Consider the following 24,268-nt stretch of genomic DNA (forward strand, 5'->3'; position numbering starts at 1 on the left):
TGCGGTCAGATAGAAATACACCTGATTGCCCGGAGACAGATAGGGAACTACATGTTATCCACCCGTCCAAACTCTACGATTCACGGAGAACTGATCGCCCGTGATGGTCACAGGCGTCGTGTCTGTGGTCAGCGTGTTGCCCAGCGTCACTGTGTAATCTCCCCAGTTCACGGGGACGTTGCCCGTCAGCACTTGGAAGTCCTGGTCGCCGCCAGCTCCCGCTCCCAGATACAGCAACGAAACCGAGCCGAAGAACTCCAGTTGGTTCGGCAGCTCGGGGAATTCGTCGGCTAAACTCACTTCAGGACCCGTCGCGCCAGTCACTCCGGTCGCTCCCGTTGCTCCGGTCGCTCCGGTGGGTCCGGTAGGTCCGGTAGGTCCGGTTTCTCCAGTGGGTCCGGTGGGTCCAGACAATCCAGTCGCACCAGTAGGTCCAGTGGGTCCGGTAGGTCCGATCGGTCCGGTAACACCTCTCACTCCGTGGGGTCCTTGCGGTCCGGTGGGTCCAGTGGCTCCGGTGGCTCCGGTGATTCCGGTGGGTCCAGTGGGTCCGATCGGTCCGGTGGCTCCCGTAGCTCCTCTGTCTCCGCGTCTTCCCTGCTCTCCCTGCGGTCCAGTGGGTCCAGTGCCTCCGGTAGGTCCCGTAATACCCGTCGCTCCAGGCTCTCCCGTGGGTCCGGTAAGTCCCGGATTTCCTCTCGGTCCCGTCGGTCCCGTCACTCCCTTATGACCTGGCTCTCCGGTAGGTCCAGTGGGTCCCTGCGGTCCCTGCGGTCCTTGTACGCCTGTCCGTCCTTGCGGTCCCTGCGGTCCCTGCGGTCCCGTCACTCCCGTAGCTCCTGCGGGTCCAGTGTAGCCAGTCGGTCCAGTGGGGCAGTTAATGCACACAGTCGGCTTCACGGGGCAGACAGAAGGGTTCTCGAAAGCGCCCTGGTAACAGACGCTGCCTTCAGGAGCAGGGAACACCTCCGAGACCTTGCCATCCGTACACTGAATCCAAAAACCGGTGCAGTCGTCATTGACGATATCTCCCTTCTCGGTGGTGCAGAGGAATCCACAGAACGAGCAGGTGTTGTTCGGATTGACCAGACATCCCTCGCTGGCCACCATTTGGTTGTTGAGGCAGGCGAATCCGTCCGGTACGGGGAGAGGCGAGCTGATCTTATTGTTAATACACACCTCGTAGTAGGAGCTGCAGCCTTCCAGCACAGGCATTCCGATCCGATCCGTGCAACGCACACCGTTCCAATTACACTCGTAGGGCACCGGCTCGCAAGCACAGTCCGTCACAGCCACCATCGTGCCGTTGCGGCAACGCTTATCAGGCTCCACGGGCATCAATCCTTCCGTTTCTCCGTTCTCGCAAGTAATGCTGAACGAAACGCAGTCGTTCATATTCCAACGACCCGCAGAATCGACGCAGCGCGTTCCCTCCCAGTCGCAGGTCTGGCGGGGGCAGCAGTCCTCGCGAATGATCTGGCGATTGAGACACTGCAGTCCCGATTCGACGGTGACGATATCGGACAAGAATCCGTTGTTGCAGGTCTGGATGAAGGAGGTGCAGCGGTCATTGACCTGCACTCCCTGATTGTCCACACAAATGAATCCCTGGAAATTGCAGTTCGGACAGTTGGACAGCGCAATGAACTCGCCATTGTAGCATCGCTGATCGACGGGAGGCGTGACGATCACTTCCATCCCGTTCCGACAAACCAGAGCCTGCGTGGTGCATTCGGTGGTGGTGACATAGTTGTAGCTGTCAAGACACTTCATTCCACTCCAGGAGCATGGCGTATCCGTAGGAGTTTCTGTAGGCGCTGCGGTAGGAGCCGCTGTATGGGGTTTGGTTGGACACGGAAGCGTGGGCGCCGCGGTGGTGGGCTTGGGCGGGCATGGAGTTGTGGGAGCCGCGGTAGTTGGCTTTGCTGGAGCTGCAGTCGCGGGAGCAGATGTTTGAGAAGCAGTTGATCCCGAATCATCTGGAAATATTTTGTTCTGGCACACACTGTAGAGCACTTGGTTTCCATTGAGACAATACGCCCCGGGGGCGGTTTTTTGGGGCGTGGCCCACCCATTTGTGTCACAAATACTAAAGTATTGGGTACACGAATCATGCACTACATACCCTGAGGAAGTTGTGCAAGCAACTTCTCCAATAGATTCACAACCTATGTCAGAGTGACAGAAATGCGTGTACTTGCTGCGAAAACAACAAAACAAACAGCTGCAATAACAACGAGTCTGTTCAACAACATAGAATCTTTGCGAATATGAATAATACTTAAGGAGGTCTCTATTGACAACTTCTTCGCTTCGTGGATAAAGCACCCAGCTTTGACAAGGCCACCGAATCTTTTATTATTATCATTCAAGCTAAACTAGCTTTTTTCTGATTGTCAATAGGAATTGAAAGCGAAACAAAAATAAAACCATGATCGTTTCATCCATATTTTTGTGACACACACACCACAGCATCCTGGAACCAAATCGTTTTTATCCATTTATTATTACAGATAGTAGTAGGAAAATGGCGCATAAAGCGCGAAAATTTTTTCGGCCTTTTTTCTGCCATTTTTTTCCTGGCTGCCTTTTTAGGCCATTTTCTACCTGGTCACCTCGAGTACCACGGCGCATAAAGCGCGAAAAATTTTTCGGCCCTTTTTCTGCCATTTTTATTCCAGGCCTCCTTTTTCAACCTGGCTGCCTATTTCTACCTGGTCTCCTTTTTAGACCATTTTCTACCTGGCAACCTTGATGGCCATGGCGCATAAAGCGCGAAAATTTTTTCGGCCCTTTTTCTGCCATTTTTATCCTGGCCTCCTTTTTTCTACCTGGCTTCCCTTTTTCTGCCTGACCACCATTGCTGTCCATTGCCTGCCTCGATGGCCATGGCGCATAAAGCGCGAAAACCTTTTCGGCTATTGTCTGCCAATGTGGTAATTGTCTGTCCTTTATACACTGTTTGATAAAGAAAACAAAGTAAAAAACTTCTCCTTTACATGTCCTTCAATCGGTAATGTCCAAACGCAAGTGTGTGCACGTTGTCGTCCAAGATCCATCGCTTGTTGTCCGTGCACGTCATAAGGGTCTTGGTCTGCTCCTTCGTGCTGATATCGAAGGCCTGGTTGTTGATACGCTTGAAACTGCCTTCGATCACTGCATCTTCCTTCTTCTCTGCCTCAAGTACACGCTTGTACAAGTCGATGTTCTTCACGCTCATCCTCTCACCGTCAATCACGACGTTGCGAGGTACTCCCTTCGCTGCATTGTGTATCACATGCTTCTCATCAACCAAGCAGTACATCTTCGGTCTAAGTCCCACGAACTCCGTGATGCGATGTCCGTTGTGCTCGTCCTTGAAGATAGGACCAGGCAACTTCTTGTTGAAATTGAGGAACGAGTCCAATGAAGGGAACTTGCTCTTGTTCACTTCGTGATCGTAATACTTCACGAGTTCTCCATAGAAGTAGCTAGTGTTATCCAATTCCGAGAAGTCGAATGATTTGTACATGTCACACATCTTGTGAACGATGTTAGCGCGATCGTGCAGTTGCACGATGAGCGAATCCGTGTCCTGTCCCAACAACTCCACGGTGTCGAATGTGTTCTTGAGCACGTTGTAGTAGAAATCGTAGATGATGTGTTTGGACATGTCTAGAATGGCGAACCCGATGAAGAATGGCTTCTCCACCCTGCGCACCGGTGTGTTCAGCTTGATGCCAATCAAATTCTCGGAATACATGGTAGTCCCGGCGATCATGTCGTACCCATGCTTCTGAATGATTGCCTCACGTTCATTCCACGTGTTAGCGAACTTCACTTTCATCCGTTTCAACCCAGTCTCAACGAATTTGCCATAGGTTGAGTTTGCTAACAGCTTATACAGGTTCTTCTCCACGGTGGTCTTGGACTTGGCTCGTTTCTCACTCAGCATGTTCACATACTCGAAGATGAACGGTGCCTGCTTGAATCGAATGAGGTGGTGAATGTGTGTGACACGATAACCCTGTTGAATGCCCAGTTGCAACAGTGAGTAATGCACGAGATACTTTCGACGAGGTACAAGATCACAGATGAGCTTCGGTGTATTCACCTCTTTCACTTTGTCCACAATGTCGTTCTTCTCTGCGTACTTCTTGATTCCATCGGAGTACATGCCCGCCTTCTGTACGGGGAAGAATGGCAGATCATTGAACTTGTCGTGTAACTCCACTGGTGCCTCGATGTCACACTCGATGAAGAATCCATACTTGCCGAACGTCTTGAGTGATTGCACCCACCCATTCGGGTCACGATTGATCCTCTCCATCACTTCTCGTCGTTCGGGTACACCCACCAATTCATAAGGCATCATTCGATGCATGGCTCCACCGTACAGGTTGTTGGCGTCCAGGTAGTAGATGCCTTGGGACGACGTTGCTTGCTCCTTGTTGTCAATGTCAACCTTGGCATGCCGTTTCACGATCTGTGTGATTCCTCCTCGCAGGTTCTTCAACAATCGCATGAAGTCATCGATATCATTTGTCTCCATCAATCGAATGCCCTTGCTCTCATAGAATTCACCCATGCGATTCAAGAACACTTTCACCAGTTGTTTCTCGGCGAGTCCCTCGTTGGCGTTGATGCGCATGATGTACTGAGCCCATTTCCTTGCGAGGGTCATGAGGTTACTCTCACTATGATCGCCCTCCATTGTGACCTTCAAGAATAGCGAATAGGCCATTTGCGGTGCTGTGATGTAATGCATGGGATCAACACCGAATGCATTCAGTGTGGTAACGCGAAAATGCTCGAATGCATCAGCCATGAGAGTCACATCGAGTACATTGTACAATTCGTAGTACTCACCCCATGTCTTGATATCGAAGGTCTTCCACAGCTTCACCATGTGATCATATTCGTCTTGTGGCATCATTTCACCTTTCATATCATCAATGCATTGCTCACGAGAAGGAATGGTGGTGTTATTCAATGTGTCGTACGATTTGATGAGACTGTAGAACATGGGTTCTTTCCGTGTCAACAGATCGATGTATTCATCATCCCATTGCTTGCCTCGAGACTCGCAGTACTTGCGTAGTTGTTGTTTGGTGTGCACGTACAAATCGAGGTTGCCTCCAAGTGTCTGTGCAACGATGGAACGCAGTGGACTGCTGATGAGCTTCAACGAGTCCTTGAATTGAATGCCATTGTACTCGATCTGCATTTCCTTGTCCTCGGTGGTTGGAATGACTTCGAGATTCCCGCCAGGCATCGTCGCGATGAGCTTCATGATGAATGTGAAATCATAGTGCGATCCATTGTGAAAGTAAACTGGCAGACGATAGTTCTTCTTGTTGAATGAGAGTTGTAGGTTACACTTGGTGCAACAGGTGCAGATGTATTGCCCGGCTTCGAAGTGGCGTACTTCTCCCTTTCCTGTGGTGTATTCACCTGCCACATGTGCATGATGACGTACCTTGTCGTCCTCCAGTTTCTTGCGACAGAAGGGACACACGGTTGTTGCACGAAAGTCCTTCTCGATGCTCGGAGAGTTCTCGAGGGGTAATTCATCGAATAGATATGTTTTCACACTCCCTTGCAATTGCACGAGATAGTCCATGAAAGGACGAAGCTCTTCTTCGCTCTCGTGTGGTGCATGGAAGACTCGCAGTTGGGTATCAATGGCAGGAATACGTGACACGGCTAGACAGGATAACATGATCGGCTTGTGTCTGTTCTTGTCATCAATGGCTGACTCGAAGTCAGCGTACACGACGACCGGTGCTGGCATTTCGTATCGCTGGTTGGTGAATCGCAACCGAGTCTCCTCGTTCGCCAACTCGTACTCTTCGCTTTCATTGACGAGTTCACGATGTACTTGTACTTCGTGAGCATGAACGGCTTTGCGAGATCCGAAGAAGTCGTCACAGAACCTGCACTTCACGTTTCTTGCTGTATGTCTATTCTTCACATCACTCTGACGAAAGATACGATGTTTGAAATCGTTCAAGTCCTTGATGTACAAGAAATGCTTGGGAATTTCTTCCCCCTCCCGTGTATCATTCACGATGCAAAGTGACACACATGGGGCAACTTCGTTGCCCCGGGAGCAACTTCGTGGCGGAACTTCGTTCCGCCGGGGGAGCGTAGCTCCCCCACTTCGTTGCTCCCCACATCCACCCTTCCTTTTCGGCTTGTACACTTGATAACATGTGAATAGATCGTATTTATCCTCGGAGTTGTCATCGTATCCAGGCAAGAGTGTGACCTCGAATACATTGAGAGAGACTTTCAACAGTTCTTCCAATCTCGCAAAATTCTCTTCACTCGCGTTGAAGGGTGCATTGTCGCGAATGTTCATCGCCTCCTCCACCTCGTGAATGGCCACTCCGAACACCTTGTTCTTGTCGGGTTGCTTCCACCACTTGTTGTACACACTCGCATCGCCCATCTTGCGATTTGCAATAATCTTGTGCCCGCCTTCACTTGCCAGGATGAGACACCGTTGTAGGCATCGGTTGTCATCGATGTTCGGGTTGACCGCCGTCTGTCCAATGATAAAAGGTGTGTGGTGCTTGTAGCCCACGAATGTCCGTAGTGGGAACATCTCGACATGGAAGCCGATCCACCCATGGTACACGAACCCGCTTCCCTCTGTCTCCTGTTCCTCTACACCATTTCGGTACCACTTCAGGTAGTCCTCGATCCACTCATCGATACGATCTCGGCGAACGATGCGGAGGTGTCCCAATCGATCATCGGTGAGGTTGAGAATCTTGGGATCTCCGTCATGTGTCAACATGAGGTTGTATGCCATGATGGTGACGAAACACTGGTTGTACTCGCGCATACCAGTCATGATAAACTTCTTCACGATCTCATTGAACTCCTCGCTTTCATTGAATACGAGGTTGATCGGTTCCACTTCCTCTTCGCCCTTTTCACCCGGTAGTCGAACCCACAGTCTCTTGTCATCATCGTTATTGAGCCGGAAGTCCTTCTTGGTGCGCTTCTCATTCATCCATTCCTTGTACATATCTCCTTCCACAGTGTGATAGTACGTGAGTGCATACCCGAGTGACGAGTTGATCACGTCCGACAAGCGCCCTTCGGCCACTTTGCGATCGAACCGAGCGAATGCCTTATTGCGACGTGCTTCACGTCTCTTCTCCACCGTGTTCATGAACTCAGGCAACGGACGACCTCGCTTGTCACCGAATTCATGTCCATTCCATTCATACTCAAGAAATCGCTCGTTCCATTTCTTGCTTCCAACAATCAGATACTTATGCTCTCCTTTGGGATCACTGACGCGCCTATGTGTCACTCGTCTGTTAGGTGTTACTTGTTTCAGCCCGAATACCTTGTTCGACAGATACGCTCGTGAATCAGGAATGGTCTGATCGGTGAACTTCCCATCGATCATATAGTACTTGGCTGCTAATCGTTTCCAGATTTGACTCCCAACCTTAATCTTTCGTCCAGTCTCAGGGTTAATAGTATATTCGTCGCGAAAAGAATCCATTTATATATAGGCGACAAATTCTTTAAGTGACCAAAGTGAAAATGGCGTGACTTGGAAAATAGTTATGGAATTTCCAGCCTAGAAGAGGGGCAACGTACGTTGCCCCGGGATGCCTTCGGCATCCCTAGAATGGGAAAATCGCATGGCCATCTTCGTCATATTCGAATTCATCGATGTCGACATACTCAGACTCGGACGACGAATCGTCTGAATCGTCGTTTGCGAATATCTTGTTGATGTCCGGATCATTATCGTATGCTTTGGCTTCTTCTTTCGTCATCTTCACCCATTTGCCACCTCGTGGTCTATAGTTGTCATGGAGTAACTCGTAGTATGCTGTGCCACCAATAATCATGGAGCGATTGCTGGGAGAAAGCATTCTCGACTTGGGAACGTATTTCGTCGTACCTTCAGGCAATGTTGTATCGTACAAGCGATTCAATTTCTCGTCGTACTTGTATCCACGCTTGAGAAGGTTCCAGAAGCGAACTCCGTTGATTTGGATTTCTCGGCCAGTATTGGGATTCAAAGTATGAGTAGGTCTATTCATTTATATATTTATATATTTATATTTTCTCTTTTAACCCTAGATGCTTCCCTAAATGAAGTACAAGAAAACAGAAAACAACACATGGTCTTCCCTGGTACGCACTTGTGAGGACGAGAATATCGAACTCGCCGACATCATCATTCACACCAAGTATCCGATCAATTCCGAGCGTCTATTCGGCTTCAGTGTTTGCACTCCGCAAGCAAATGTGAACTGTGGTTTAATATTGCACGACTATGATTGCATGGAGATGACGTTGGATGAAACTCGTCCACCTTTGTTTACCGAGGATGAATGGGAGTATCTATTGCCTCAATTGAAATCCAATGGTTTGCTCGGTGTGCCTCTGAACGTGTTCTGTAGGACGTATGACACACAGCCTTATGTCGTACCTGTGGTAACCGAGAATCGTGCTGTTTACTTCTTCTCCAACTACTATGTACGCGTGGTCTTCAAGGTGGTGGATGATGAAGTGCCTCCCGAGTTGTCCGATCTGTTCATCGATGATGGTGCGTGTCTGAAGGGTGTGTACGTTCGTGCATATCAAAGACAAAGTAAATAAAAAAGTAAATGTCGTACATTTTCAGCAGCAATGGAAACAACTACACGTTCAAGAAGCTCGACAACATGCTCATCAACATGCCAGAGAAGGACGGTCATCATGTATTAATTCGAGAGACAGTGGATGGTGTTCCTCAATACTCGTGGGGTAGTACACCTTCCTTTATTGTGAAAGCGAACGAAGCATTTGTCTTCGAGTACACGCCAGAAACTACCGAATCATTCAATGGCGAATGGGGTGGTGATGGTATGCCGCCTATGCCGTCCGGATCGTACCTGATAACCACGACTGTCATAACGTACCTTCCTGACGACATGTTCAACGATTGCACGTCAATCGAATCCGTGGTTGAAAAGGGTTATCGAGTGCTAGTCACGTTTGACAACACGCCTATCCTAGACAGACCGTACATCGATACATTGAATAGTCTTGTGTCTCATACTGGTTATGCTGTTGTGAATATTGGGGGCAACTCTGCTGTCCTTCGTACATATTCGAATCTTCCTCTCATGCTTCTAGGTGGTGTGAAGAGCATCACGATCGTTTTCGAACATTTAGGCGACGTTGTTTCTGTGGCGGAACAAAGTGGGGCGACAAAGTCGCCCCGGGAAGCCTTCGGCTTCCCACGAAGTTCCGCCGGGACGACAAAGTCGTCCCATTCTGGCTCCTCGTAATGGGTCGATGTGACCTTGCTGCATCTCTCAATGCATTGGGTTCCTTTCGACTCTTGGATCGCGTGACTGGTGGTGCTGGCTGTGGTTTGCATTTGCTAGCCAGGAGTTCCCAATGATAGCACTTCTGCTTGCTACCGCTTTCCATATTCTTCACTTCGTACATTAATGGCATGAATCGATCGTCAATGTCAACAACTTCATACAAGTCCTGAGACCATTTACTCGTCAATGATCGCTTTTCCAGAACACGAGGTCTTCGTGTCACTCGAACATAATCACCCACATCGAATTGAGGCGTCGTGTCCTTCGCTGTCATGTTGGATGGTTCTGTCTTCTCCGTGTACAAGATGTTGTTGTTCCAAATGTCATTGGGTGTATATCCGGTGTCTCTGTTCTTCCTCGCATTGTGTCTACGAACGGCACCATCGATCAGGTCGAACCACACACCTTTCGATTGATTGAATGGAACCATGATGTCTTCCTTGATATCTCGAATTGTTCGTTCAGCTAGTACTGCCTTATTCGCTGAATCCATGTGATACATGGTGATATCATACTTGTCCAAGATGTTGGTACGAAAGATGGCATTGGTGAACTCGGTACCTCGATCAGAGCAAATATGCTTTGGTGGTCCGTATGTTTGAATGATGTCCTTCATCGCATGCGTGACTTCTGTGGCACTCTTGCTTTTCAGTCGCCAAGCCATCAGGTATTTCGAATATCCATCAATGCATACAAGGACATACTTGTATCCACGATTCTTGTGGAATCCTGTGGACTTCTGGCTGCCCAACACTTCCTGAATCCATTTGTCTTGTTTGGAAGAGAAATCGATGAGATCGATGAAGTATATGTTTCTCTTGAATGAACTGATGATCACTCGAGTTGCACCTTTTCGCTTGGCTGGTTTCCGTAGTTCCTTGATTTCATTCATAAATGAACCGCTTTATTCAATGGCTGAAAAGTGCATGGAAATGGATGAGTGGAAGGAAGAACCACAAACTGGTGGTTGTGATGGGACAGCGAAGCTGTCCCGGGGAGAGCGAAGCTCTCCCCATTGATTCGAAATGCAAGGACAGATGTCATTGCTTGTGCGTGTACAACGAGAAGAATGGATCCGATGACGACAGTGGGAGTGATATATCGATCAGTCCGACAGAGATTAAAGTGAAATGAGGGATGCCTAAATAGATTTAAATAATGTAAACATAAATAGAAATACAAATGAACTGTTGGATGAATGATGAACGTCTTGATATCACACGTAAATACGTGCATGATATGATTAATTCATTTGTTGATGATCCCAAAGGTACAAATTATCATAATGAGTATAATCCTCCATATATGTTGATAAATTCACCTGATCTTCAACATCTTCTTGTGAAATCATGTAATGATGATAAATACATAGTGAAGTGGGGTGAAGTAGGAGGACTTGCTGAACTCCGTGCTTTCAATGAGAATATCTATGATATCGAAGGTCATCGTGTGATGACATTAGGTGGTGATATAATTATCATTGATATCGATGGTGTTGCATTTGATCAACTCGAATGTGTATCGGGTAAACGATTACCGCCAAAGTAAAAGACTGGAAGCTATGGTTTCCAAGTCGCCCTTATTTCACTTTGTGGGAAGCCGAAGGCTTCCCGGGGCGACTTTGTCGCCCCACTTTGTCCCTTAAAGTAGGGAGGCAACTATGTTGCCCCGACGGGACGAAGTCCCGTCACAGTGGGAGGAACTGCGTTCCTCCCGGGGAGCCGAAGGCTCCCCTAAAGTTCTACAATCGTGACTTGGAAGTTCGAGTATAAGTGCGAGATAGTTGTATCACCACCGCGTGTCACAACGAGCGATAGTGCGCCATCCTTTGTCGGTGTAACAATCGATGTGCCAGACACATTCATTGTTGGGGTTGGGTTGTCAAGTGTTGTCTTCAGCAACGTTGCTTGAGACGTAGTGATTACCAAGGTCGGCGTGTCTGTAAAGCCTACGAATGCCTGTTCGTAGTTACCACACTTGAGACTCAAATCGATCGTGACCAGATACTTGCTGTTCGAAGATAACATGAGTCCTTCCGTCAAGTTCGAATTGTCTGATCCGAGATACTCGGACACGACACTGTGACCGCTGCCTGACCAGGTGTACGTGAACGTCTTGGAGAGCTTGGCAGGCGGTGTTGAAAAGGACACACCACTGCTAGATACATTCAAGACGTACGATCCTGCTGTGGACGGTAAGGTCAACTTGCTCACACCCGCTCCATCGTTGATCACGATACACCGCTCCGTGCTAGTGCAGCCGAGGATGTCCTGGTAGATGGTAGAGGCGTCAAGGACGCTCGTCGTGGGTACTTCATTATTTGTTTCCTTCTTGAATACAAAATAACCAGAAGAAACACCCATTGCAGGTACGGTTACACCATATGCAGTATTATCCTTGTAAGCAATGAGACACATGTTTGTCGATTGTACACCGAGGGTATCGTGGAATAGAGTTGAGGCGTTCAATGTCTCGAATGTGTACTGAATTCCGAAAGCCCCAGCCTCTACTCCTTTCAGGATGTACGTCCCGGACTGATCTGGCAGGAACAGATCTTTACGAGTGCTCGTTGTTGAGTTCCAGTTGGCAATCGCGTACTTGTTCGATGTGGTACCGAGGCCGATAGCCGTGTTGATCGTAGTTGCATCAATTGTCGAGAATGAAGGTACGCCATTCTCGTCCATGTTCAGCACGTACTTGCCACTACTAGGCAGATCGAGCTCTCCGAATGTGCTATTGTTGATAAAGTACGGAATCGTGCCTTTGGAATCAATGGTAATCGCCTGGTTGTCACTGCCTTTGAAGTACGAATTGTCGAGCGTGGTGAACTCTTCAGGCTGCTCAGGTACTACGGCACCCGAATCAACCCAGGTGAAGTCGTTGTTGTAATTGCTGAGCACGAAGGTGCCATTCCCACTTGGTAGTGGGAAGGTCTTGAATGCTCCATTATGGTAGTACTGGAGACCATTCGTCATCTCCTTGCGTTTGAACACTCCATTCTGGAGATATACAAGTTTCTCTGCTGTGCTTGACATTTACTATATAGTAAATGGCTACTACAATTCCTCCTGTGCATAACTACGAATCGCAGATTGTGTTCAGCAATCAGTCCAATAACATCAAGTCGACCGATGTGATCAATTGGACGATCGCTCCATCCGGTGATGACGTGTACTTCAATCTCTACAAGTCACGAATGACCTTCAAGCTCAAGATCACCGGGTTGGCAAATAATGCGAGCAGTTCGTCGAAGGATATCTATGTTCCGGTGAAGAAGAACATGTCGGGCATTGTGAACAACACGAAGGTCACGTACACCTATTGGAATGGTGAGAACTTGGCATCCTTGCCTCTGAGTGCAGACAATGAGAACATCGGCCAGATCCGGTCACTCTTGAATGCACTCACGGACAACAAGCACAACAATGTGGTAAACGAAGGACTGAAGGAACTGTCCTACATCTACTACGATGACCGTGACTACGATACAACCGATAAAACCGCGAGAACTGCGGCCATCCTGGGTCGACCTTATGGCGGGAAGTTATTCTACAACATGCTCAAGTTCGTACAGCCACCTGGTTCGACCACGGCGTACACGACGATCAATGTAAACTTTGCAGACATCTTCGAAGGTTGTTCTCAGGAACGATTCATCAATCTCACGCAGATGGATGCTCAGATCTATCCCACGAACGACGATGCATACTTCTACATCGATGCTGGCAAAATCAATACCGCTACAAGTCCGGACGCTGTTCCATCAGCCACGGCTTTCACCGGTGTGTACTTCGATACGTGTACGCTTTGGTATCACAGTTACAAGACGAGCGATGATTCCACCTTCGATCCTGAAGACACTCAGTTGGTGAAGAATCAGATCATGACCAAGACGTTCCGTATTCCTACTGGCCAGAACTTCATCGATGATCGTGTGTTGGTTAACTTCCCCGTCAAGATGATGTTCATGATGTTCACGGACGACAATGGCGATTTCTCGACACTCAAGGATATTCGATTCAAACGTATCTCATTGAACATCGCTGGTGAACAGAAGCGTATCATCAATGTGGACAACACGAACACACCTGATGGAATTGATCACACGTTCTTTGAATGGATGGACTATCTTTGCAATAGTCGTTCCGACGAGTACGATACGCTGTTGACGTACAAGACGTGGTTGAATCAGTTCCGCATCTTCGCCTTCCCGTTAGCCGAGTGGTTCCCGATGCGAGCATCGAATCAGATCCAATTCGAAATCGAGTTGGAAGACGAGGTTGCAGCGACGACCCAGATGCACCTCATCATGATCCGTGCCAACACTGTGGGAGCGTAGCTTCCCCAAGCGTAAGGCTAACTTTGAGGCGACGAAGTCGCCTTGGGAGGCATCGCAGATGCCTCCATAACTAATATCACTTAAAGATTTCAATAAATAAATATAAATAGATATGAGCAACAAGATTCAGGTTTTCGATCTTTCCAATGCTTCCAATGTGTCTCTCACTTCGAATGGATTCAAGAAAGAAGGCGAATCGGCTAAGTATGTTTGCAAGATCACCGATGCTACCATTGTTTTCGTGGGCGACAACTCAAAGTTCAACACTGACAAGAAGAAGCAATTCAACACTAACAAGAAGAACCAATTCAACACTATCACCATCACACTGCCCAAGGAGCAATCGGAAGAGTTCAAAAGAATTCTTGATGAGACGAAGAGAGATAGTCGATCGTACAGTGAATACGAAGGTGAGATCCAGTTCAAAGTGAAATTGAGTCCGAACACGAAGATCGTGAATAACGACAAGAAGCCTATCAAGATCGATCTGCGAAATGTGCCCTGTGCCGATCTTCGCGAATACAAGGATGCAACGATCGATCTTGTGGTGACCGGGGAGAGCAAGGAGTTCATGAAGGAAGATAAGGACGGCAAAAACACCGAGTTCTCGTACACAACTCTCACAGCAACGCAAATCAAGATCAAGGATAAGAATAGTGTCTTCGATTGCGATTTCCTGTAAATGGCTACCGTGGTTGCTGTGACTAGCTTTTCACTTTGGCTGTCGTGGTTGTCATGAATAAATGGAAGAATCCCCATACATTCCTAACATTGATACAACATTGCTCGCTATCAAGAACCGAATAAGACGATTTAACCATCGATGTCCGTATAACAACAAACGATTGACAAGAAGAACAGAAAATACGCTCAATCAAGCCGAAGTAATGCAGGATACCATCAAACAACGGATGGAGAATGAAACCGATGAAGAGAAGAGCAAGCAATATGCCAAAATACTGCGAGAACTAGCCGACTATATCCAGCCAGAGCAAACCATTGACGAGCAATTGCAGGATCTTCGACAGAACAAGGAGAGCATGGGCATTATGAAGTTCGACTGGGAACTTGATTGCCAGGACACATTCCTCAATCAATTCACACTCATCATTGCTCCTTCCAAGTCGGGTAAGTCGTTCCTCATCAATCAGTTGTGCTACGAGATACCTCACTCGTTCGACAAGATCTGCTTCTTCATGGGAAAGGTCAGCTATGAAAACAAGTGTCCACAAGTGCTCAAACATGTCGCCAACAAAGCAGGCATCAAGACACAATGGATCAACACTGACGGAGGGGGATCGGAGATTCCCCCGTTCACGGATAGCGAGGACGTCGCGTACAAACAATTGAATGACGATGGATCAAGTGTGGCGATCTACAACGATACCACATATCCGTCCATCTACATCTTCGACGATCTGTACACGAAGCCGAACGATCACTGGGTAGTGAACTTCATGGACACCATGGCTTGCATGAGTCGACATCGAAAGACCAGTTGTTTCATTGCATTCCAAGGATTCTCTCGATTGAGCAACAAGATTCTGGATAACGCCACTCGAATCTTCTTGTACTACGACATCCTTGGACGCGAGGATTTATGGCGCAAAATGAAAATACCTCCGCCATCCAATCTGTCCGAGGTACTTCGTGATATCCAGATGGGCATGCACACACGATGGTACTACCTGGACGACGACTCGTTGGTCGAGTATGTTCCATACGAACTGAGTAGCAAACAACAGGCAATCAACAAACTGCGATCGAAGTTACCGAAGGCATTGAGTGATGAACGAAAGAGGAAGGAAGTGGAAGAGAAACAACGACAAGTACAACAACTCGAGCAGGAACTGGGACGACAGGGAGGAACGAGAAGGGAGGAAAAGAGAGACAAGAGCCGCACGTACAATCTCTTGGACATCAAAGAGGCCGTTGAAATCAAACCACAGGACTATAGCAAATCCATCAACACGAAGGAATTCCAGTTCGTACAGAAACCGAGGGATGGCATGGCAAACTACACACCTCCAGAACCAACCAAGCACAAGAAAGGCAAAGGATTGCGTTCTAAGTACGACTTGACATAGGGAGGAGACTACGCTTCCTCCCGGGGACACGCAGTGTCCCCTCCTTAATCGGGATGACCAAAGAGGGGCGAAACTATGTTTCTCTCCCGAGGCGACATTGTCGCCTCCAAAGTGAAAATGGGTTTATTATTCATTTACTTCTACAACCTCTGGATAGCAAAGTCAACAGCGTCGTGCGTGTACAAGTGAAGGAGTGCCAGGTAGCCACAGTTGTTGGCAAAGATCGACTGGTATTTCACTTTGTTCACACGGAATACACGGTTCGTACCTGCCAGCGGGAAGTCATTCATCTCGCCAAAGCTGTCCTGGTAGTTCAGTGTGCCATCGGGTTCGTGGAAGCAAGACATGAAGTGCCCGAGGTTGCCACCGTCTTCAAAGGGTATCCAGATGATGCAATTCGCTGGTTCTTTGCACTTCTTTGCCAAGGACTTGTACTTGTCCAATTCCATCACATCGAAGTCAGGTATCTCGAGTTGTTTGGCCAAGGAACGGACTTCATCGAAAGTCATTGGTTCAGCATCCACATTCATGTAGCCGTGCTTGTATAGCCTACCTAATACGGAGGAAGCAGAGCTTCCTCCCGGGGCAGCGTCGCTGCCCCTCAGTACACTCTCCTTCGAATCACTGACTCGTGCATCTTGTTCTCGTTCTGTGGAAGGGCTGTGAGGATGCGATTCTTTTTTTTCGTCTGGACTTCAATTGCTTGTGTCTCGTTGTCCAGGTCAGAAACATCGTAACCAGTGCCGGCTTTGCTTTCCTTGCCCTGAATCTGGTTTGCCACATCGCTAACCGAATGGGACGACGAAGTCGTCCCGGCGGAACGAAGTTCCGCCACCGTACCCTTCGCCATGTCACCTATCACATTCGCGAGCTGCTTCACGGTGTCCGATCCTGTCTTGTTGCTCACATAGTTCACACCCTTGTTGATCGCGTTGTTCGCAGCATTCGTGCCAGCATTGACCAGAATATCGGTGATGGGTTTCAACTTCTCGGCATTGTTGTCGTACCAACCTTTGATCTTGTTCCAAGCATTCTTGAAGAACGTGCCAACACGACTTGAACCGGCGTACAAGGCTCCACCTCGGACTTCAATGTTTTTACTTTGTCGTTCGATGGCTTTCATGGTCTTCAACACGTCGTCATAATCGCTAGGGTTGATTCCATTGAGGAACACAGCAGAAGCACCGCCGAATTTCAGCGCGCCACCCTCCTTACCCTTCACTAGCTCTTTGAGGCTTGAGATGATCTGTGGAGCCATCTGAATGAGTGCTGGGATGATCGTGGCAGCAAGAGTACCAAGTGCTCCGCCTTTCTTTAGTCCGGTCAGCTCGTTCATCAATTGCGCTTCATTGAATGCCAGTGCGCCACCTGTGTCCGAAGAGAAGCCAATGGCACCACCAGAAGCATTAGATTTACAACCTCCTCCTGAGCTAACGTCCTTGGTCGCCCCATTGAAAGCAATAGCTCCAGCACTTTTCGCCGAAGTTCGCTTCGTTGGAAGCCTTCGGCTTCCCGGGAGAGCTTCGCTCTCCCTCGTCGCTCCTCGTTTCTTCCCTCTCTTTGATTGCACTGGTGCTTCGAGTTCCTTGTGAAGATTCAATGTCTTGCGTCGGTCCACGATCGTTCCACTATCCTGTTCTCGGAAATCGGGTTCGCCATAGAAAGCAGATATATCAACAGTGAATGGAATTGCCATTTATGTATGGGGAAATCGTAGATTTCCCCGGGGAAGCTACGCTTCCCCATTCGTACAAAGTGAAAAGAAGATCAAAGATATATACATTAGCCATTGAAACCTTGTGTAACGAACATATCCTTGATCGTGTTGTACGTATTTTGCAGATATTGCTCGAATTGTTGATCTACATTGACAGCAAACCGTTTGATCTTGTTTTTCATGTAGTCCAAATAATCAGGAGTTAGATCCTTACTATTAGCTACTCGTATGAAGAAACTCATCAGTTCGGGGTCTTCATTTCGATCACGATAAGCCCTGAAGAGACGTGAGAATCCAAGGTCATTTGCAAATTGAGCGAAAACAGGATTGTTGAAATTGCGAGCAAGCAAACTTGAGAAAGCAATGAAATCTTCGCGAGTATCATCGCTTTCCCAACTTTCCTTGGTGTCATTAGAATCTTTACTTTCATACGCGTCAATCAAGGCTGCAGCTCGATTCACTTGATCGATTGCTTGAGGTGTGAAACTAGCATTTACACTTTCAGATTGACGACCGTCCAGTACAATCACAGGTTGAATTTGTGGCTGATTCCGGAAATATTCATATGATTGCCAAATGGCATCCATTAAGTTCTGGATTCCTCTCATATTCTGCTGATACAATTGTTGATATAATTGTTCCCGGGACAGCTGAGTATCAGCAAAATGATTACTCATTGTAGTAATCAGCTGACCAGTTTGAGCATGTCCATCAACAACTGCATTACCAACATTTGTCAACAGGTTGTTAGTTTGAGTCTGATTGTCAGTGAGTTGGCTACTCATGGAATTGAATCCATTTGTCAACATGTTAGCCGTCTGAGTCTGATTGTCAGTGAGTTGTTTACCAACTGCATTAATACCTTCTGTCAACAGGTCAGTAGTTTTAGTCTGATTATCAGCAAGTTGGCTACTCATGGAATTGAATCCATTTGTTATCAGGTCAGTAGTTTTACCCATAGCATTCATACCATCCAATAGTTGTTTCCTAGTTGCCTTTCCCTCTTCTGCAACAACTTTACCAAGAGTTACCAATTTCATATTCATAAGCGCTATTCTATTAGAAATACCTCTAAACAAAGGTGCAAATCAATTGAATGATTCAACCAACCGTTTGTTAATTGCTTCATACGATTTTGCCAACTCAGCAGATACGAATTTCTGAATGAAGCTGTTTCGCTCTATCCACTGTTGCAAGAAATGATTGTATTGCTTCGTCATGAACTCTGTCAATCCATCGATTCGCATTTCACTTTGCGTTGGAATCAATGCTTGGATATCAGCAATTATAAAATGATCAGATTTGATTTCAATTCCTTGGAGAGGATTAGGTTTGTTTTCAATTCCTTGGAGACGAGCTTCGACTCCTTGCAGATATCTATTACTCTCCTCAATCACAGCCTTCTGTTGATTTACCAAGTCACCAATTTTCTGGATCAAATTGTCATCTCCTGTTGCAATGCTTGTTGCCACTTCAGCATACTTATCACTCAACGACTTGATTCCATCGTTCGTATTTGTCAATTTTGTTTGTACACCTTCCAACAATTCTAACATCTTAGGATAACCCTTGTCCTTATCTTCCAGGAAATTGATTCGTTGTGCTACATAAGCTATTGCATTATAAATATTGCCAAGGTTCACCTGGATATCAAAGCTCTTCATCACAGTTATCACTTCATCCAACTTGTTGATAATGGACGTCACATCCATCTGTTGTACGATCTGATTCGTCACATTCAGAGGTTGTTGTTCAGGTTTGATCAACCACCGATCACGTTCAACGCGACCTTCAGCTACCAAATCTCTATATTTCGTACTACCTCGTTTCGTAGTGTGTGTCACACCTCTTTTATATGCCGTAGTATTATCGTCATTCCACAGCAGGACATCTCGATTTGGATCACCTTGTTCTGTCACATCGTCTCGCAAGCCAGCAAAATCATTGATAATCGCTGCATTCTGTTGAGTAACTGTGTTGATACTATCTCCCATCTGTTGAGCTGCACCCGTTATGGCATCAGCAGCATTCTTCATTTCGTTGATGCTAGTTCCAAGATCACCAGTTATATTCACGATTTGTAATTCGCCAACCTGTGATCTCTGGTAGCGGATACGATAGGGTGATACAGGTTCATATCCAAATGGATTATCAAAGATAGCTCGTTTCTCCATGTCAGACAACTCGTGATTCACAGACTGGACAATGATCTTGTTGAATTGTTTGTCAATTTTAGCATTGTAGACCACGTTGTCCTCGAATGAGTACAACAGTACGTTCTCATCGTCAATTCGCTGCATTTGATATCCACGCATGTCAGAGACGGATACACGGCGACGTTCAGCGGGTGAGAGATTCATGTACGAATCAAACAAGGTTCGCTTCTGTCGCCATTGTTCGCTCCTCATTCGCTGTTGATTGAATTCACTTTCAACGACTTTATCGAAATAACGATTCAACATCTTGTCCATCATGTTTCTCGACTTCACTTTGTGTGGCTTGTATCGAATGATTGGAATTGTAGCAACGTATTCATCCATTTACTATGGGAGGAACAATGTGGGGCGACTTTGCCGTCTCCCCTACTTTACTTTGGTGTAACACGAAATCGTGAATGAGATGTACACATTCGAATTCAAGGAGATCGGACGGTCATTCGCGTCTGTCAGTACCCAATCAATGTAGTCCAGGTTCGATTGTTCAATCACATCGATCGATAGGTTGTCCCAGGTGATCATGTTGTTCAGTCCCATCGATACATGAATCAGGTTATCGATCAACGGACTCTTCAGACCGAATGTTTGAGCATTGATACTACTGTAGATTCGGATCACACTCATGCCATTCGTGATGTCGTAGGGTTCACTCGCTACCATGCCTGCCTCAACGATACCTTCCAACTTGAGGATACTCGTGTAATCAGGTGCGCCACTAAGGTCAACAGCGGTCGCCACATCACTGTTCAAGTATGCTCGGTTAACATCGTCTACCTGGATGGAATCGGCTATCGCACGGCATAACTCGGTAATCGAGTAGTAGCCAGGACCGACGTTGTACACCATTTCAAACCCTGACAGCATTTGAACCTTCACCACATTCATTGCACGAATGTTCCATAGAGACGTTGTATCGATCTTGCATGTAATCGAAGTGATCTTGTACACAAGGTCACGAGGCATGATCACTGTGTTGAACGTTTCATGGTATCGTTCGTTGTTCTTCGGAATTACTGTATTGTGGTTAATCACACTCACCGGTAGTGCACGACTCATTTACTTTGGAGAACATGGAAGTGAATGCACACTGTAATCGGCATTGGCAGGGCAATCGTTGCACCAGTCTTATCGGTCAACGAGAATGACCATTTGCGACTTTTGGGTACCACGACGTTCATGTGTGCATTCTCCGTAAACTCCTCGTTCAATACAACCAACGGAGACTGTCGTCGTTCTTGCATGTTGTTCACTCGATCAAGGACAAGGCAGGTGCCAGGCGATTCTCCTTTCATAGTCACTCGATCGATTACCATGTCGCTTTTGATGAGATTGTTACTCGTGAATTCATGTTCGTACGTTCGAGCAATGTTGAACACTAGATTCATTTATTATTTCCTCCTGAAACGGTGAATCCGATTAGCAGGTACACGTTACCAATGAACGATAGCGGGTCACCATTTTCGTCCTTCAACTCGTACACGATGCGATCAAGCAATTCAGAACATGGTACCAACATGCGATTCTTGTAGAAGTAATTCTTGTACAAGCTGTCCATCGGGACATTCGCAAGCAGTGGTATCGTCTTGCTTTTCACGATGTTGCAATACAGCTGTATGTTCGATAGACCGTTCGTGATATCGACAGGATACTCGGCAACCATTGGACCATAGTTGGCATAGTACACACCATCGTCGAAAGGGATACGCCATGTATGCGATTGCGATCCTGAAGCGGGAATGATCGTGCCAAGGTTGCCGCTCAACGAGAACACGTAGTCCGCGTGAATGTAGTACCCATCTGTCTCAGCTTTCCATCGTATGTCAAGTGCAGCCGAGTCAAAACACTGGTTCATGTGCCATATCATGTCAGCCTGTGTCAACCGTGATGGTATGGTCCACGTGAATGTCTGAACGTCATCTGTGTACGTGATATCAGTCTCGGGGGAAGCACTGCTTCCCTCTTCGTCCAGTGTCATCATTCCGTACGGGAAGCGAATCGTTGTATTTGTCATGTACGACTCAGATTGATCCCAGTCAACGAAGGTAGCCAATGATGGAACAACAACTTCATCATTCCTCACATAGTGGGGCAGCTTCGCTGCCCCGGGGAAGCTTTGCTTCCCCACATACGTAACACGTGTCGGTTGTATGAATTCGATCGACACAGCACGATCGGAATACGTACTACCTTTGATCATATTCGTCACATTCAGTCCATCGATGTTTGCCATCGCAAACTCGTAAGGTGATGTCAACTCGGGCATCCTGATGTAGTAATTGCGATAAAACTCGAAATAACAAGACAAATACACACCACCTGGTTCAGCGTATGGTCCGGGTATAATCTTGAAACATGGATTATCACAAAACAATATGAATCGTGGTTCTGTACCATTTCGACATCCCATTCGTACTCGACCACCATTATCTGCAATGACATATACCAAGTACCCTCCGAGAGATGCATCTACATATATCTTATTGATCACATTAGCGATCATATTCACGATATCAATAGCGCTATAATGACCTCGTTGGATTGTGAGAGGTCTTTCGCCATATCCACGTATTCCAAGTATAAAATTCGTCGTATCGATAAACACTCTCGTGTGATATATACTATCCTTGGAATACCAAGGTCCGATCGAAGAACCATTCGATGACACCAAGTCACCTGTATTTTCCGATGTGATATGCAATTCCAATTCTGGTGCATAGTCCTTCGCAGTCCATGACATGCTTTCTCTATTGTCATTCACCGTCCACGCAATCGCATTCTGGTGAGATGGAGGTAGTTCCATAGCACTCGCATATCGAGCATTGAGCTCATTAAAACATGTGGTTGTAAGAGTATTCATCTTGATCGGGGTAGACGTATCGTCCGTTATGTAGAATTCACCACTATCGAGTACTGAGCCATCAGCTAGGCGCATCGTGTATGTCACAAGAGGCTTTAGCAGGAACCGATTATCAGTTGTACGCATTTTCCAGTCATACGCAATGAAGGTGTTTGATCCTATGTACGCATGACCACCAATACCTTGATCATTCGTCATATCAGGTGGTGAATCGCTTTCAGGGTTGAACGAAGTTTCCACAGGTCGTTCGATGCACAGATTTCGTACCGTTGATGCCAATTTGAACCATGGAGTCCAACCAAAACCATCGATCGTCGTGTCAATACTGGATCGATCGAAATACCATCCGTCTGCTTGGACATTGAAGCGAACATGATCATCCTCGATTGTCATGGACGTGAGTGGAAGCACTTTCACCATTTCAGCACCGACAGCCTCGATGAACTCGGAGAACGTGTAGTAACCGACAGGCAATGTCAACATGTGCGATTCCCTGCCATCAGTAACAACCACGTGATTACACGAGGAAGACATGTAGTAGCGCTTCGGGTTATCCACTCCTTTCACCAAGATGTCCGATTCGAAACCAAGGATCGATTGGATCTCTGGTGCATTCGTGAAATCAATCATGTAGAAATGATCTACCGTGATGTGGAACGCATTCTCACCGCTATACACCAATTCGAACAGGGCATCACTTGCATTCAGCTTTGCAATGATCGTTTCGATGTCGTATGCACCGCGTGGTATCGTGATCTCTTGAATCGTACTGCCAGCATTGATTAGCACCACTTGATCAGTCGGCACGTTGTGCAACACGAAGTCCGTATACAACGACACAGACGAGATGTAGCACTGATCGAATGAGAGAGGATTGTCCAGCTTCACTTCCTTCTTCGTGGTATTGCCGAACACTTCAATCATGGAGAACTGATTCTTAGAGGCAATCGATGAAGGCACTTCATCATACACGTCATCAATCGTCAACTGGAGTTCGAATTCGCCGTTCAGTCGCATCATCTTGCCATCCATATCGCGGAAGACGAACATCAATTGATCAAACCGAGTGATCATTGGTATGCACACGTCTTCCACAGTTCGCACATAGTCAGCCGTTGGATCGTCAATAATCATCGTGGTGAGCAGGTTGTTGTTCTGGTTGGCAATCTTCAGGTCCGATGATCGCACGATCGTCGAGTAGACCTGAATCACTTGTCGATTTCGCGTGATATCAATCACGTTCGATCCACTGAACGAAGCAGGTAGAATGACCGTTCGTCCATCGAAGCCGAGGATCTCACGAATGTCAGGTGCATCTGTGAAATCAATGGTGTGTGGAGACTGAATCCAGATACAACCGAACGACGAGGCATTCGTGGATATGGAGAATGTAGTATCGGTCATGGTATTGAGCAAGGCAATGATCTCACTGATCGTGTAATAACCAGCAGGGATCGTCACAGTCTCATCATTGCTGTTAGTAATCACATTCGTCGTGTCCACGTTGTTGAACATAGCCTGGGCATCCTTGGGTCGAAACAGGACAGTCATGGAAGTGATGTAAGGATTCTTGTACTTGTACGGGTTGATCCAAGTGAATGAGCCGTTGGTAGGTGAGCCTTGAATAAGCATGGAGTAGTGCATAATCTTTCTCTCTTCACCATTATATAAAGGGCAGACAATTACCACATTGGTAGAAAATAGTCGAAAAGGTTTT

The 24,268-nt window shown here is 47.0% G+C and overlaps 2 protein-coding genes across 2 annotated transcripts; both read right to left on the minus strand.

Annotated features, from left to right (window-relative positions):
- Positions 1 to 54: 54 nt before the first annotated feature.
- On the minus strand, positions 55 to 1,773 carry GSBLH_T00001107001 (uncharacterized protein; the record flags this gene model as incomplete). Its single annotated transcript, XM_013039448.1, has 1 exon — positions 55 to 1,773. One exon carries the CDS (start codon positions 1,771 to 1,773, stop codon positions 55 to 57), a length of 1,719 nt encoding a protein of 572 aa, XP_012894902.1.
- A 1,222-nt stretch (positions 1,774 to 2,995) lies between these two features.
- On the minus strand, positions 2,996 to 5,602 carry GSBLH_T00001108001 (uncharacterized protein; the record flags this gene model as incomplete). Its single annotated transcript, XM_013039449.1, has 2 exons — positions 2,996 to 5,391; positions 5,434 to 5,602. The coding sequence occupies 2 exons, from the start codon at positions 5,600 to 5,602 to the stop codon at positions 2,996 to 2,998; spliced, it is 2,565 nt and encodes an 854-aa protein (XP_012894903.1).
- Between the last annotated feature and the right edge of the window lie 18,666 nt (positions 5,603 to 24,268).

Source organism: Blastocystis hominis (genome assembly GCF_000151665.1).
Source record: "Blastocystis hominis, Singapore isolate B (sub-type 7) whole genome shotgun sequence assembly, scaffold_1".
Classification (NCBI taxonomy): domain Eukaryota; class Bigyra; order Opalinata; family Blastocystidae; genus Blastocystis; species Blastocystis hominis.